Consider the following 18,421-nt stretch of genomic DNA (forward strand, 5'->3'; position numbering starts at 1 on the left):
CACAACTTTGGGGTTTGGAATAACACTATAACCAACTGAGCTAACCAGCCAGGGCAGAATATTTTTATTTTCTAATATAGACATTCAAAATTATAAATTTCCTTCTAAGTACTACTTTAGTTGCATCCCATAAATTTTGGTATGTTTGCATTTTCATTATCATTCAGGTAAAATTTTTAAAAATACTTTTCAAAAGAAACCCCTTCTTTGATCTATTATTTAAACACTAGAAGCCCGTTTGCATGAAGATTCGTGCAATAGGCCTTCATTCACCTAGCTGCCTGCACCAGTTTTCCGCCGGCACCAGGGACCCAGGCCTTGGCTCTGGCCACCACCTTCCGCCTTCTTTCAGGGTCGGGGCTTGGCCCAGGGCGGTGCCGCCAGCAGCGATCTGGGCTCCCAAGGCTGGCCCGGGTCAGCCGCTCAGCGATCATCGGAGCGGTGGGAGGCCCTGCCCCTCCCGCTGGCCCGGGTCTGTCAGCAGCTCAGCGATGGGGGGTGGGGCAGCGCGTGGGGGCCGCCATCTTTAATGGGTTAATTTGCATAGCACCCTGATTGGCTGTGGGCATAGTGAAGGTATGGTCAATTAGCATATTACCCTTTTATTAGGTAGGATTATTTTTAATTTCCAAATATTTGGCTATTTTCCAGATATGCTTATTAATTTCTAATGTATTTCCTTTGTGGTCAGAGAATATATCCTATATAACTTTAATCCTCTTAAATTTATTTATTTTTTATGGCCAGCAGATTGTCTATCTTGGTGGATGTTTCATGTATAGTTAAAAAAAAGTGTATTCTATAATTGTTGGGTGTATTTCTATAATGTACAGTTTTGTAGTATATAGTGTGGCTCTATAAACATCAGTTAGGTCAAGTTGGTTAATGTTATTGTTCAAATACTTTGTCTTGACTTATTTTCTGTCTACTTTTCTTCCATTTAATTACTGAGAGAAGAGGATTGCAATCTCCAACTATAGGTATAGTTTTGCTCATTTCTCCTTCTAGTTCTATCAGATTTTGCTTTATGTATTTTGAGACTCTGTTAGGAATATAAACATTTAGGACAGTAGGCTTTCTTGATGAATTGACTCCTTTATCATTATAAAATTATATAATTTATCATTGTAAATTTTCTCTGATACTTCTTGTCCTTAGTATACTTCATTGGATATTAATATGACCACTCCTCCTTTTTTTTTTATTAGTGTGTGTTTAGTGTATTTTTATTCTTTTCTTTTAATCCATCTGTGTCTTTATCTTAAGGCGGGCTTCTTATAAAGAGCATATGGCTGGGTATTTCTTTTTCCATTGAGTGTGACAATTTCTATCCTTTAAATGAGGTGTTTGGCTCATTTATACATAATGTAATTATTAATATTTGGTTCCTATCTGTCTCAACTCTTCTTTGTTCTTTGTATCTGCTTTCTTTTTGCCTTCGACAGGCATACATCAGAGATACTGTGGGTTTGGTTCAAGATCACCACAATACAGTGAGTACTGCAATAAGCGAGTCATAATCTTTTTGCTAGTGGAAGGTCTTGTCTTCAATTTGTAAAAACATGCAACATCTGTGAAGGGCAACAAAGCAAAGCACAATGAAATGAGGTATGCCTGTATTAAATTAATTATTTTTTAGTATTCCATTTTCTCTTCTCTATTGCCTTATTAGCTATTCTTTTATTTATTTATTTTAAAATATATTTTAATCAATTTCAGAGAGGAAGGGAGAGGGAGAGAGAGATAGAAACATCAATGAGAGAGAATCATTGATCAGCTGCCTCCTGCACACCCCCCCAACTGGGGATCAAGCCCGCAACTCAGGCATATGCCCTTGACCAGGATCAAACCAGCAACCCTTCAGTCCGCAGCCTGACACTCTATCCACTGAGCCAAGCCAGCTAGGGCTATTCTTTTATTTTTTAATGTCTTCTCCAAGATTTGCAATATATATATTTAGCTTAATACTATTATCAAACAATGTTATATCACTTTGTGTATACTGTATGATCCCATAATAACACAGTTCCATTCCTCCAGTGATGTGTGGATAACCACCAGATCTTTAAGGTTAAAAAAAGGCCCTGATTTGTATCATTTGCCAGTTTCATGGAGTAAATACTCTCATCATGGGTGATTTCAAGCTATCAAAGTTATGTCAAGGAATTCAGAGTTGGGAAGAGATACACACACTCAGCATTTGTAAGCCAACACAAGCTGACTACATTATTCCACTGATTTCCCTCTTTTACCTTTTGTGCTCTTTTTATCATACATTTTACTTCTACATGTTAGAAACTCCATAATACATATTTATTATTTTTACATCAAGTAATCATCTAAGGAAATTTAAAAATGAAAAAGAGAAATCTTTACTATTTACCCACACATTTACTGTTTCTGGCTCTCTTCATACCTTTGTGTAGGTTACATATTTTAGGTGTTTTGTGGGCATATTTTTCCAGCATGCTTTCATAGTCTAAGGGGTAATTTCTCTCCTTATTTAATTTTTTCTTGTGATAACTTTGCATGGTATTTGACCACGGGACTTTCTGTTGCTCAATTTTAGGTGAATTTTGCTTTTCTGAACTTTTAGAATAAGGCTATTTTTACTCAAAAACATAGTAGCTTGCTTTTTAGGGTTTCTTGATTTTATTCTCTTGTCCACTTTGGTCTAGACCTTCTTTTTACTTCATTCTTGTTGTCCATTTCCTTGAAAATTTTTATTTCACTTCTAAATAGTGTCTCCTGCTTCAGATTGCTCCAGATCCTTTAGTACTTCTTGGGAAAGGTATTTTCACATCTAGTCGTAGGTCATCTCCTTGCAGGCTTCCCCCAGAAACTCACAGGCATGCATATCCTTTCCACTGGGGGTTCTAGGAACATGATCTCCTGGAATTCCACCTGCTAAAAAGCCCTCAGGCTCTGTTGGCCAAAGCCTTGGAGAGCCAGGAGAGCCAAATGTAAGTCTTGAGTGACATAGACCTGAGGGCTGAAGACTGATCCAACAGGACCTTTCTCTGGTGCTGGGGAAAAGCTGTCAAGTACCCTACCTCCACTTCCTTTCAATTCTAAGAACTTGGAAAGAAGACTAGAGCAGATAATTAATGGTTAGCATTCCAACATATTTGAGATATTAATGGACTCCTTTTGAGGACTGATAAAAGCCTGGGGCTCTCACCCTGGTACCTCTCTCTCTCTCTCTCTCTCTCTCTCTCTCTCTCTCTCTACAACACACACACACACACACACACACACACACACACACACACACACTACTTGGTGTATAATTTTTATGTATTCAATATCCAGTCCAGTGACTCTGCAGCCTTACACCACGTGCCCCTTGGCTGAAAGGGTGGGGACAGAGGCTAGTCAACCTGTTTTTAGCAGATGCTAGCCCATGGGACTAATGTTGTTAAATTACACATATAGACAAGTGACATATATTTATGTAAAAGGCCTGTCAGTGGGAACATTTAGAACAAGTAAAACATAAGATAATTCAATTGCAGAAACTAATAGTGGACACCAATTGTCTACAAATCTGTACAGGTCAGAGGTTTACTTTGAAACAGTAAACCAGGTGGAATTTGCTCTTCTCTTCCAGTAGTGAGCAGGGACATTAAACAATGGTGTTTGCTCTGGGGGCAATAGAGTGATCAGTGATCTGTTTGTTTTGGCCTCAGGACCACTAGACTCTGTTCAGCTTAACCAGTTGCTACTTATGGGCCCAGCTGATGATCGTGGGACTTGGCTTCTTTTGGTGAAAGAGTAACGGGAAGTGAAATCCCTAAATAATTTTGGAAGAAAATAAGAAACTGTGTCACAGGATGGTTAAGGACAACTGAAGGCACTGAGTCCAGACTCCTATGCTCTAGCTTTGCTTCCTGGCTGGGCCTCGGTTTTCCTCTCTATGAAATGAGCTCATTGTACTAGGTTGTCTTTCAAGGTGTGTTTTGCTGAAGGGCCCATTAGCTATGGGAGGAGCCATAAGGAAATTAGTTGGAGTCCCTTCATTAATTCACTGAATGTGTCATCAGTACTTGGTCCATGCCAGGTGTTCTATAATAATGATAGTCATTTACATCTATTGGTGACTGCTACATGCCAGGGAGAGCCAGCATTTTAACACATCTTCAAAATAACCCTAGATAGTAGATACTCATATTCCTTTTACTAATGAGAAAACAGAGGCTCAGACAGAGTAGTAACTTGTTCAGTATCATGCAGCTTCTAAGTGCTCTAGCATTCAAACCCAGGAGTCTCTAATTCTAATGTCACAACTATGTTAATCCATAGATTGCACATAATATCCAGTACCTATCTTTAAGAACGGACAGGTAATAAAAGGCGTGCACAGGTAACCAATACACAGAGAAACAATGCTGCTAAGCTCGGTCTGCTCTATTCTCTATGACGCATTGTCTAGGACCTGGTGGACAGAGTGCCTGCAGGGCTTCCTGATGTGGTGTGACCTCATGGGCTGGGCTTATAGTGCTGTGTGACTTACATGAGGAAGCTATTTGTAATGACACAACTAAAAATAAGAAGAATAATGTGCTGGGTACAGAAATAGGTGATTTACTTTAATTGCTAATTTAGTTCTCGTAATAACCCTAAGAAGTAGGTATCATTATTTCCATTTACTAGATGGGAAACTGAGAGTTAAGTAACTTGCCTAGTTCACAAAACTACTGAAAGTCTTACCATAAAGAAATGAATGTGTAGGAGCAAACGACTTAACCACACTAGCTTAGTGGTGGCCCCAGGCAGGGAAAACCAGGGCCACATTTTCCTCTTTTTCTAATCTTTGCAGCTGTGATCATGTCCCATGTTTACTTAATGACACTTCTACTACCACTATGTTCCTACTTTGCACTGGGTAGATGGTTTCTAATTACATATCTTGGAATGAACTCCATTTCTGGGAGCGGATCCCTCTACCTGAGATCTTTCTTTTAGTTTATAATCCAAATTCCTTGACACCCTGGTGTCCTGGCCACATTATACCAAGCTCTCAGAATTCCCCCGCCTTTCTTTCCCCTCCCTAGCATTCAATTTGTGGCCTGGGAGAAGTCAATTGCCAGAGGGGTCTCTGGAGTGGGAACGGAAGCAGCTCCTGGGACAGATATAGCCTGAAATCAACCCTGCCATGGACCTCTAAACGGTATCCCTGGCCCTGAACTCTAACCCCCTTCCCATCTTTGCCAAGCCTGTCCAAGTGTTTTGTAAACAATGTGCCAGAAAAGACCAGCTCTTCCTGCATGCCTACCTTCGATCAGGACTTTGTTCCTTTACACATGAGAGTTTCTAGAGTCTACTCAGCTCCAAGGTCAGTGGTTTCTGAAGCTGTTGGCCTACAGGTCAGGTATGGTTGGATTAGGTTGAACATTATACTGATGAGGAAAGGGTTTTCTTAGGTTATTTTGCTTGCAGAATGGATTGCGCTGACTTTTGAAACAAGGACATATGGCTTCTAGTCTCTCCCAGTAAATTATAAAAGAACTAGAGGCCCAGTGCATGAAATTCATGCACTGGGGGAAGGGGGTTCCTCAGCCCAGCCTGTACCCTCTCAGTCTGGGAGCCCTTGGGGGATGTCCAACTGATGGCTTAGGTACACTCAGTCAGACATCCTTAGCGCTGAGGCAGGAGAGGCTCCCACCACTGCCACTGTGCTTGCCAGCCGTGAGCCTGGCTTCTGGCTGAGTGGTGCTCCCCCTATGGGAGCGCACTAATCACCAGGGGTCAGCTCCTGTGTTGAGCGGGATCGGGCTAAAACCAGCTCTCCAACATCCCCCAAGGGGTCCCAGATTGCAAGAGGGAGCAGGCCAGGCCAAGGGACCCCACCAGTCCACCATCAGGGCTGGGGAGGGACATGGGAGGTTGGCCAACTGGGGATGGACTGAGGGAGGGTTCCAGGGCGTGTCCAGCCTGTCTCACTCAGTCCTGATAGGCCAGACCCCAGCAGCACTAACCTACCAGTTGGAGTGTCTTCCTTCTGGTGGTCAGTGCACATCATAGTGAGCAGCTGAGCGGCCTTAGCATATCATTAGCATATTATGCTTTGATTGGTTGAACGGATGACCGGACACTTAGCATATTAGGCTTTTATTATATAGGATGTTTGAATTGAGTAAAAGGAGCCCAGAGCTTCCTAACATTGAAAGATGCTGACCATGTCTGTTCAGTTATTCCTCATTCTACACATGATATTGCTGTCTGCTCTTGACAGTAACATCTAACTGTGGAGACAGATAAAAGGCTTCCCTTTCATATTCCTCTTCCCTTTCCCCACCTTTCTCACTTCTCTTCTTTGTTCTTTTCTTCATTTAAAAATATGTATTCACTTTCCTCCCTTTTCTTTCCTTGTAGTGGTTGTAGGAGTCACCACTTGCATGGCCAGGTGGTGGGTGTCCCTGCTGGGTAATCTGAGTCTTGGAGTACTGCCATCATAATGGGGGATAAGGCAGTCAGGGAGCCCGGTTTTGCAAGTTTGTGGTGCTGCTACTTATTTCCCTACGTCCGTTGGTAACGCTGTGCTATGGCTGGGATGCTAGAGATGCATCTCTGCTACTATTACTGGCCTCTTCAGTGGTACAAGCACCACCAGAACCAGGGGAGGGAGCCAGATTCTTGGGTGCTGATGCTTCCCTTCTTACACTCTGCTGAGCTGTGGTGTGGGAGCTGCATCACAACTCCTCCACTGCTACCACATATACTGGGGCTGAAAACTCAGCTGGGCAGCTGGGGAACCAAGGTTGCAGGCACCTTCTCTCTCCTTCCTCTTGTTCTGCCTCCCTACAGTTCCAATATGTCCACCTTTAGATATACCAACGTGTGCATCTCTCTGGTGTCCGAGTATGCTGAGTAGAGGAATTTTTGTTGCGTTACAGAGATTCCACTAGTTGTAGATTAAAGGGGAGAGACTAAGGAATATTCTGATTTCACCATGATGCTGATGTCACTCCTATTAGTAAGTTCTTTAAATGTAAATGGATTAAATTCTCCAATCAAAAGGCAGAAGTTAGAAGAACAGAAAAAGAACCATATGACCCAACTATATACACTGTATACAAGAGACTTCAACCCAAAGACACAAACAGACTGAAAATGAAAGTATGGAAAAAGATATTCCATGCAAAAGAGAGCAGGGCTGGCTATAGTAATATCACGCAAAATAGTCTTTAAATTTAACAAAAGCTTACAAGACAAGAAAAGGACATTATATATTAAAAGTTTCAAAACACAAGATGATATAACAATTATAAACACTTATACACCTAATAACAGACCAGCAGGATACATGAAGCAAAAATTGACAGAATTGAAGGGAGAAATTGATAGTTCTACAGTAATAGTTGGAGACTTCAATACTTCACTCTCAATAATAGAAAGAAGAACCAGACAGTATACCAGTAAGGAAACAGAGGACTTGTACAATTCATTAAACCAATTATATCAAACATATATACAGAACCCTCTACCAAACAACAACAGAATACATATTTTTCTCAAGTTCACAGGGGACTTAGACCATATTCCAGGTTAGGTCACAAATTAAGTCTCAATAGATTTTAAAAGATAGATATAATACAGGTATCTTCACTGACAACAACAGAAAGAAGTTAGAAATAAACAGCAAATTTGTTACCAGACTCTCAGTCAACCAAAGATGAAATTGCAAGTGAATTTAGAAAACAATTAGATGAATGAAAATAACAAAATATACCCAAACTATGGGACACATCAAAAGCAGTGCTAAGTGGGAAATTTATAGTTATAAATACATTAAAAAAGAATAAAAATCTCAGGTCAACAGACTAATATTATGGTGCTAAAAAAAAGGATAACAAACTAAACTCAAATTCAACAAAAGGAAATAATAAAGATGAAAATAGAGATAAATAAAATAGATAATAGAATAGAAAAACTAGAGAAAGTAAATTAATCCAAAATTATGTGTGTGTGTGTTTTTAAGAAGATCAACAAAATTGACAAACCTTTAGCTTGCTTGACTAAGAAAAACAAAAGACTCAAATTAATGAAATCAGAAAGTAGAGTAGGGCATATTACTATGAAATAGAAAGGAGTATATGAACAATAAATAGTACATCAATACATTGGACAACCTAGATGAAATGGCCAAATTCCTAGATACACAAAGCCTATCAAGACTAAGTCATGAAGAAATAAAGGTAGGGGATGGTGGGGGTAAGGGGGAAAGATCAATCAAAGGACTTGTATGCATGCATATAAGCCTAACCAATGGACACAGACAACAGGGTGGTGAGGGCATGAGTGGGGAGAATAGGGGGTAATGGAGGAATAAGGACACATATATAACACCTTAATCAATAAAGAAATTATACAAAAAAAAAAAAAAGAAATAGAAACTCTCAACAGACTTTGAACTAGTAAGGAGATTGAATCAGTAATTTTAAAAAAAAAATCTCCCAACAAAGAAAAACATTGGACCTGCTGGCTTCACTGAGGAATTCTACCAAACATTTAAAGAACTAACACCAATTCTTCTTAAACTTTTCCAAAAAATTGAAGAGGAGGGAACACTATCAGGATCAGCATTACTCTGATACTGTAGGAAAAGAAAACTATGGGCCAATAACCCTAAGAACATTCACTCAAAAAAAAAATCTGTAGTAAAATATTAGCAAACTGAATTCAGCAGTATATCATAAAGATTATATACCGTGACCAAGTGGAATTTGTTCCTGGAATGTAACATGTGAAAATGGTTCAACATGTGAAAACTGATCAGTGTAAAACACCACATTAACAGACTCAAGAGAAAAAGCCACATGATCATTTAAGTTGATGCAGAAAAAGCATTTGACAAAATTCAACATTCTTTCATTATAAAAACAAACAAACAATCAACAAACTAGGAATAGAAGGAAACTACCTCAACATAATAAAAGCCATAGATTTACCCCCCCAGCAGACATCAGATCCAGTGGTGAAAGACTGAAAAGTTGTCCCTAAGATCAGGAACAAGGCAAGGAAGCCCACTTTTTTACTTTTGTTCAACATAGTTGGTACTAAAAGTTTGATTCAGAGCACTTAGGCAAGAAATAAAAATATTTCTTGTGTGGCTCAGGGAACCAAGAGGTCACCAGATTGATTCCTGATTAGGGCACCTGCACGGGGTTGCGTGCTTGATCCCCAGCGGGGTGCATGCAGGAGGCAGCCCATCCATGATGTTTCTGTCTCATCGAGGTTTCTATTTCTCTCTCCCTTTCTCTTCCTTTATCACTCAGAATCAATAAAAATACAGTTAAAAAAGAAATAAAGGCATCCAAATTGGAAAGCAAAATAAAATGATCTCTGCTGGCAGATGATAAGATCTTATATGTAGAAAACCCTAATGATTACACAAAAAATGTTAGAAATAAAATTAACAAATTCAGCTAAGTAGAAGGATCTAAGATAAACACACAAAAACCAGTCACTTTTATATAAGCCTAACCAATGGACACAGACAACAGGAGGGTGAGGGCATGGGTGGGGGTGGGGGTGGGATGGAGGAGAGCAATGGGGCTGATAAGGACACATATGTAATACCTTAATCAATAAAGAAAAGATATTTTTTTAAAAAACCAGTCACTTTTCTATATATTAACAATGAAAATCTATAAAGGAATTTAAGAAAACAATTCCATTTATGGTAGTATCAAAAAGATTCTTAGTAATTATCTTAACCAAAGAGATGAAAGACTCCAGAACATTGCTGAAAGAAATTGAAGAAGGCATAAATTAATGTAAAGACATCCCATGTTTTGGATTAGAAAACTTAATATTGTTATGATGTTATGCCAATACTACCCAAAGCAACCTACAGATTAAATGCAATCCCTATAAACCCAATGACTTTATTTTTCAGAAACGGAAAACAAAATCCTAAAAGTCATATGGAATCTCAAATGATTCTGAATAGCCAAAACACTCTTGAAAAGAAACAAAGCTGGAGGACTTACCCTTCCCGATTTCAAAACTTACGTAACTAAATAACGTTACATCTATCAAAAGATTATTGTACTGTTTCCACAATGCCACAGTCCTTTCACCCCTTGTTCCATATGGGATGATACGCAATAGTTCTGCTCTGCATTTGTTGTTAAAAAAGAAATTCTTCCTCACAAAGAATGAATTTATAGCAAGACAGTGCAAAAAAAAAAAAAAAAAAAAGGTATGGTATTGGCATAAAGACAGACACATAAGTGAATGGAATGGAATGGAATGGAATAGAACAAAAGAGAAGAGCCCAGAAATAAAGAGTCACATAAATGGTTAAATGTTTTTCTACAAGAAGCCAAGGACATTTAATAGGTAAAAGAACAGTCTTTTCAACAAGCTGTGTTGGAAAAACTGAATAAAAAACACGCAAAAGAATGAAGTTGGCCCCTCTCTATCACCATATATAAAATTAACGCAAAAACAATTTAAAGACCTAAATTTAAGACCTAAAAGTATAAAACTCTCAGAAGGAAATACTGGGCAGAAGCTTCATGACTTTGGATTTGGCAATGATTTCTTAGATATGACATAAGGCACATGCAACAAAAACAAAAAGAGAAAAACTGGACTTTATAAAAATTGGAAGTTTGTGCATCAAAAGATACCATAAAGTGAGTAAAAAGGCAACCCACATGATGGGAGAAAATATTTGCAAATCAGAGAACTCTGATTATATACATATACATATACATATACATATACATATACATATACATATGCATATGCATATACATATATATATACACATGTATGTATATATGAGTAATACCACAAATATATAGCGAACTCCTAAAACTCCACAACAGAAAAACAAACAACCAATTAAAAAATGGGCAAAGGACTTGAATAGACTTTTCTTCCAAAAAATTGTAAGAATGGCCAATAAGCATATTAAAAGATGTCCAAGATCACTAATCATTAGTAAAATGCAAATCAATTCTATGAGATACCTTTTCATACTTATTAGGATATCTACTATTAAAAAAATCAGAAAGTAGTAGGATTTGAGGATGTGGATAAACTGGAACTCAGCACTGTTGGTGGGAATATAAAACGGTACAGCCATTGTGTAAAACAATATGGAGGTTCTTAAAAAAGTTAAACATAGAATTACTGTATGACCCAGAAATACCCAAAAGAACAGAAAACCAGGTCTTAAAGAGATATTTATGCATTCATATATATAGATTATTCACCATACTTAAATTGTGGAAGTAACACAATTGACACATGAACAGATAAGCAAAAACATAATACATAAATACAATAGAATATTATTCAGCCTTAAAAAGGAAGAAAATTATTGAAATATACTACAACATGAATGAAACTTGAGGACATTACTGTAAGTGAAGTAAGTCAATCACAAAAAGTCAAATACTGTATGATTCCACTTAAATGAGGTGCTTGGAATAATCAAAATCATAGAGCCAGAAAGTAGAGTGATAGTTGTTAGGGGCTGGAAGTAGGGGGATATGAGGAGTTATTGTTTACTGGGTCTAGAGTTTTAGTTTGGGGAGATGAAAAGAGATCTGGAGGTTAATGGTAGTGGATGGCCATACAACAATTTGAATGTACTTAATACCACTGACTTATACACTTACAAATGGTTAAGATGGTAAATTTTACGTTATGTGTATTATGCTAAGTGTTAGGAGTCAGACAAGAGGACAAATACCATATGATTTAACTCATATGTGAAATCTAAAAAACAAAATAAATGAACAAGCAAAACAGAAACAAATTCATAGATACAGAGAACAAACTGGTGGTTGCCAGATGGGATAAGGGTTGGGGGGAACGGATGAAAAAGTTCAAAGGGATTAAGAAGTACAAAGTATCAATTATTAGAATAGTCATGGGGATGTAAAGTAAGCATATAGCCAATAATATTGCAGTAACTATGCAATGGTGTCAGATGGGTACTAGATTTATCAGGGTCATCACTTTGTAAATTATGTAAATGTCTAATCACGATCTTGTACATCTGAATCTAATATAATATTGTATGTCAACTGTAATTAAAAAATTAAAAAAAGAAAAATGATAGGAAAGAATTATAATCTACTGAATAAAAAAGGAACTCCTGAGTCCATAGTGATAAAAACAAATAAAGGAAATAAATGGAAAAAGAGAAGCACTTGTTTACTTTAGAATACCAATTGATAAATGATATAATCAGGGAATCACTATTTGGCAACCAATATAGTAATAATTGATTTAGGCAAGAATCATCAATGGGGGTGAAAGTGTGATGAGCAAAATATTAAACAAAGTATTTCCCCACACACTACTCATTAATTTAAAAGATAAATTTACAGTGTAGAAACCTGTCAGACACCACCCTAACCAAGCAAACAGTTTTAACAGAAGCGATAATGGGACAAATCACTACTGTGCTCCTTCTAATGCAATATCCTGACGCACTTTTGTTATATTGCTGTCAAAAATGCACACCCTGAAACATCCGACAAACCCAAACTGAGGAGCTTTCTACCAAATGCTGTTAAATACAAAATAACACCATGGGGACACACATCAGCCAAATCCAAAAATTCCAAAGAACAAATGATGTAGTTTCTTCAGCAAATAAGTAGCATAAAAGATAGAGGGACTATTTTAGAGTAAAAGAAATTTAAGAGAGATAATCAATGCAACTCCTGGATCTTGTTTTAGGTTCTAATTTCAACAAGGTAACTTACAAATATTTTTAGACAACTAGGGAAAATGGCATATTAACTGGGTATTGGATGATGATATAGAATAATTGTATATTTTTACAGATGTGATAAACACATTATGTTTATATAAAAAAAATTCCTTGGCTGTTAGAGATGCATGCTTTTGTGGGTGAAATAATATGTTTGCTATTCCACAAAAAAAAGTGGAAATGGAAGGATGAATGAAATATGATTGGCAAATGATTAACATTTGTTGAAGCTGAGTATGTTGTGAATGGATGTTTATTACATTTCTAGTAGCTCTGCACATGAATTTGTGGGCCAGTAGCTCTCTGCAGGGCCACTCCGTGCTCGCTGCTTAGAGGCTCTCTGTGGCCCATAGGCCCATCGGTGGCTGGGCGTGGAACACTTGCCTTGTTGCCGTGGTGATGAAGCAAGTATTCTGCCAGGCTGTTCATGCTGCCTGCTCTCAGCGGTGCTCCCACCACAGACTGGGGGACTCTGGTGGGGCTGATAGGACTGGGTGCCGCTATCTTGTGGCTATGGGCTCCGCCTTCTTTGTGATGGAGTGACAGTTAATTTGCATATTACTATTTTATTAGATAGGATTTTTCTTTTGTATGTTTGAATTTTTTCATATATATGTAAAAGGAGGAGGAGGAAGATGAGACAAATCTGAAAAAGACCTTATGCCATAACTACTCAAAAGTTTAATTTACTTCTGAATGTGAAAGAATTGGAATTCTTTTTCTAAAAAATTGTAAGAATGGCCAATAAGCATATAAAAAGATGCTTAAGATCACTCACCATTAGGAAACTAGACTCTAGCTCTGGCCTGGTAGCTCAGTGGGTTAGATCATTGTCCCAATACGCCAAGGTTGCGGATTCGATCTTCAGTCAGGGCACATATAAGAAGCAACCAATGAATGCATAAATAAATGGAACAACAAATCAATGTATCTCTCTTTCTCTGTCTCCCTTCCTCTTTTAATACATTTTTTAAAAAGAAACTTGATTATATACATATTGTAGTGGATATATGACTACAAATCCTTAAGTATTTAGTGGACTGCATATAATTTTCATTCCATACTACTAGTCCAGTTTCAAGTTATAGAAAGCACTTAGGTAAAATTATTGATAATTAACACCTGAATTGTATTATTGATCTTGGTGCTCAGAGTTGGGCGGACAAGGTAAGAAAAATCAAATACATTCTGTTCTTACCTTGCTATCATACAATTTACACAAGGAACCAAATGTCTATTTTAGGACTTTTCATTTCCATATAAATTTTAGAATTATATTGTCAATTCCCACCAAAAATATAAAACAGTTATTAGGAATTAGACTAGAAGTGCATTGAATCTATATGTTAATTTGGGGAGAATTGAAATCTATATGATATTGGGTCTCCACTCTATGTTTTGGGTATAACCCTTCATTAGCTTAAAGCTTCCTTATTTTTCCTCAGTCATATTTTATAGTTTGGTGTATACAAATTTTAGACATCTTTTGATAAACTAATTCCTAGGCATTTGTTATTATTATACTACTTTATATTGCACTTTCATGGTCTTTTTCATTTTGTATATAGAAATACACTTGACTTCTGTCTCCATGCCTAATATTTCCTAACATTTCTCTTTCTTTTAATAATTTTTTTTAGAATTTTATACATATACAATCATATATCACCTGTGAAAATAAGTTTTATTTTTTTCCTTTTTAATACTTTTACATATACATATATACATATACATTTTTTTTTTCTTTTTCTTTTTTTTACCTGCCTGTACTGGCAAGGACTGTAAGTAAAAGTGTTGAATAGAAATAATAATAGACTTTCTGATCTTTTTCATTATCTCAAAGGGAAAGCTTTCATTCACCATTCCACCACTGAGTATGATTTCTTTTGTATATAAAACATTTCTTTTATACATGCTTATATATACACTGAGTGGCCAGATTATTATGACCACCTGATGTTTGCAGGCAAATTAGCACACTGCATCATATGGGATATGGAAGCCGAAGGCCTGTTCGAATACCTTTACTGTCTGCAGTTACCAAGATAAAATGTCTCCAATTCGCACAGGAACACTAGGATTGGACAGTCGAGCATTGGAAAAAAGTCATGTGGTCCGATGAATCACATTTCCAGTTGCATCATGCAGATGGCAGAGTGAGAATTTCATGGAAACAGCATGAAAACATGCACCCCAAATGCATGAGTACAACCCTTCAAGCTGATGGGGACAGTGTTATAGTTTGGGCATATTTTTCTGGCATGATTTGGGCCCTTTAATTCGTGTGGAACAACGTCTGAATAGCACAACATACCTAAGTATTGTTGCTGATCAAGTTCTTCCTATCATGTTGATGGCGTATCCCAATGGAGATGGCTTCTTCCAACAAGACAATGTGCCATGCTATGGTGCTCATATTGTGCAGGAGTGGTTTCAAGAACATGAGGGAGACTTTACCTTGCTTAGGTGGCCCCCACAATCACCAGATCTCAATCCAATTGAGCATTTGTGGGACGAAGTTAAAAGAGCCATCAGGCAGCTGGTTCCACAACCATCAAATCTCACAGAACTGGACAGTGCTATTCATCAGGCATGGTGTCAGATTCTTCGCATCATCTTTCAACATCTCGTGGAGTCAATGCCAAGAAGAATCGCCACAATATTGAAGGCAAAAGGTAGCCCAATGAAGTACTGATAGGGTGATCATAATAATCTGGCCACTCAGTGTGTGAGTGTGTGTGTGTGTGTGTGTGTGTGTGTGTGTGTGTGTACATATATACACACATATATGTACATATACACACACATATATGTATGTGTATATATTATATATGTATGTGTATATATGAATACAGATGTATATACACACAGATTTATCAGATTAAGCAAGTTTCGTAGGATAAGTTTTCTAGGAGGTTTTAAAATGAATGGATGTTGAATTTTATCAAACACTTCCTATACAGATGATATGGTCATATAATTTTTCTCCTTTATTATGTTAATGTGATCAATTACATGATTGATTTTCAAATAACTTGTATTCCTGGAATAAACCCAACTTAGTAATAATTATCATTTTTAGATATTGCTGGATTCAATTTGCTAATATTTTGCCTAGGATTTTTACATCTATGTTCATAAAAGGTAATTTTAAAATTTTTGCAATGATATCTTTCATGGTTTTTGCTTTCAAACTATACTTACTGACCTCAAAAAGTAGTCAGGGAGTAATGCTTCTTTTTCTGTTCCCTGGATGAGTATTTGTCAGATTGTCTAATTCTTCTTAAATGTTTGGTAGAATTCATCAGTGAAGCTATCTGGCCCTGGACTATTCTTCACAAAAAGGATATTTTTATGGATCCCTTGGGAAAAGAATGGAAACCTTGAGAGAATCATTGTTGGGAGATTTCTGAGAGGTAAGACAGAGACAGAGAGAGAGAGGTGGTGGTATATGGCATTTCAAATTATCTGACATGTTCCTGAAAGGAAAATTGCCCTTGGTTTCCACTCTTGGTTCTCACCACACTTTCCCTGAGCCACAGGTCTATGGGATAACAGGTCTATGAGCACAGGAGTCTATGACCCAGAATCAGGTCTTTTAGAGGAGAAGGCCCTGTTGTTGGGCAGAGTGCAGTGAGTAGGAGGTGGAGGAGGAACTGGTTTAAGCAGACAGAGGCTCTTTGTTTGCTCAGTTTCTTTGTAAATGAGGCAACATTTGGAAACAACAAATATTGGTTCAGAGAACTAATGCGTTCTGCCCACCCTATTCAGGTCAGCTACCCAACACCCCTGCACGTACACACAAGTTCAGCTCCTTCTACAGGGGGGCCAATCTTGTTGAAATTTAAGACTTTCATTCAGTTTATAATAGAAGATTTAGGTCATGACTTGGATTGTTCTGTAACTGGAAAATCGCTCATATTCATATTCTCTCTTTCCTCCTTTCTGCCCTTCCTTCTTCCCTTTCTCTCCTCTTCTGGATTAAAAAAAAAAAAAATCAACATCAAGAAGGCAGCTGTGGTCTGCAGAAGGCTGGGGCACTTAGGAGATTTGAGTTCAAGTTCCAGAGCTCTGTGAACGAAGACTTGTTATTTCACTGTAGTGTCCACATTTAAACAATGGTTAGGATTAGAAACAGTGCCTGGCACATGGAAAAGCTGCAAACATGAGAATTTCCATCTGAGCACAAGCCAGGGCATGCCTGAAGTTCTGCAATTGGGGTACTTGATGGACCAGGCCCTCTGCAGACTGAAACCTGGGGCTGCATTTCTGGAGAAACTGCAGGGTTGGGAGTGCCCTGTCTATCCCTCTCTCATATGAGCTCGGTGTGTCCATTTCCTAGGAGAGGGAGTGTCCCTGGTGAATGGATATGTACATTCTAGAACCAGACTCATGATTTTGCATCTGACTCACCAGTCGACTTTGGACACATTATTAACTTCTCAGGGCCTCAGTTTCCTAATCTCATTTGTGAAATTGGGATTCAAATGCACCCATCACAGAGGGTTAGCATCCAATAGAGCTCTCAGTGAGTGTTAGCCATCATTAAGTGGTGAGGGACAATGAGTTTTCTGACTTGAGTGTCTGTAATGTAGAATTAAACATAATAAGGGAGAGTACAGGCATAAGTATCCCGGGCCACCAAGGACATGAAACACTGTCGTGTTAACCTTTACCTCCACACACACCCATACTCTTTACAGATGTGGGCACAGCCATACAACCAGGGTGTTATACACATGTACACCCCACAGCCTGCCTCACCCCTTCCTCCAAGGAATGGCAGACATAGGGGTTTGTTTCTGTCCTCCTGCTGAGCAAGAACTAGATGATGTTGGGCTCCTTTTGTCCATGTCTCATCTGACCTTCCTCCCTACACCTGTATGGGCTTGGATTCAGAGGGCTCCACTGAGGTGGGGCATAGGACTGGCCAGATGGTGCTCCTTTTGAGGGGCTTAGCCTATGCCTGTCCCTGGAGGAGCTGCCTCAGGAAAGGCTCACTATGTGAGTGCATTAGGGTCCCAGGGAGGAGAATCATGGTCCATTGACCTTCCATGGCCTCCACCAAGCTTTCCTGAGTTTGTGGATTAGCTCAACATTTAGCAACTCTCCGTCCTACTTCCAGGCAGACGCTGCAAGCTCATTGTAGGGCCGAAGGAAGGCATCAGTTGACCATGGGCATGTCTGCTCTGCAGTGTCCTCTCCCAGCCAGCTCTGCCCCTCACTTTCATCTCCGTACCTCAAGGTCCCCAGGTGAAGGCAGATCCCCCTCGCCTCAATGCCTTTCAATTGTGAAAAGAATAGAAATGTGTAAGAAGAAAAGTTAGTTTATATTTGTTTAAAAATATTAGTTTAAAAAGTCACTATTTTTTTTCTAATAAGGTTGTACAATCAAAACCTTTTGGAGACTACTTAGCTGGAGAGTTAGGGTGACCCGGGTCATTGAGATCAGGCCACATCCTCCCCGGGGTCTCTTTCTTTGAGCTCATGTGTCACTTTGTTCTGAGTCTCTCAGAATCTAGACCACATTCCTGGGCAGCTTCTTATGGGAGAGAATTTGTCTCTCCTGTGACTCTGTCCCTAGACCAAGATGTCCAGGAGGCTGCATGAAGGGAGGGAAGATTTCCAGTCCAGGAGCCTTGGCTCAGCAGGGCACATGGGGAGAGAGCAGCCCCC

General features: G+C 38.5%; 1 protein-coding gene across 1 annotated transcript in view; it reads right to left on the minus strand.

Moving 5' to 3' along the window:
* Positions 1 to 823: 823 nt before the first annotated feature.
* The window catches only part of RAB6B (RAB6B, member RAS oncogene family), a 114,480-nt gene continuing 96,882 nt past the window's right edge, over positions 824 to 18,421 (minus strand). Inside the window, exon 8 of the mRNA XM_054729887.1 lies at positions 824 to 1,571. Coding sequence (XP_054585862.1) covers positions 1,453 to 1,571 — 119 coding nt within the window. The 3' untranslated portion in view covers positions 824 to 1,452. The remainder of the gene's footprint in view (positions 1,572 to 18,421) is intronic.

This window comes from Eptesicus fuscus, chromosome 18 (assembly GCF_027574615.1).
Source record: "Eptesicus fuscus isolate TK198812 chromosome 18, DD_ASM_mEF_20220401, whole genome shotgun sequence".
Lineage (NCBI taxonomy): Eukaryota > Metazoa > Chordata > Mammalia > Chiroptera > Vespertilionidae > Eptesicus > Eptesicus fuscus.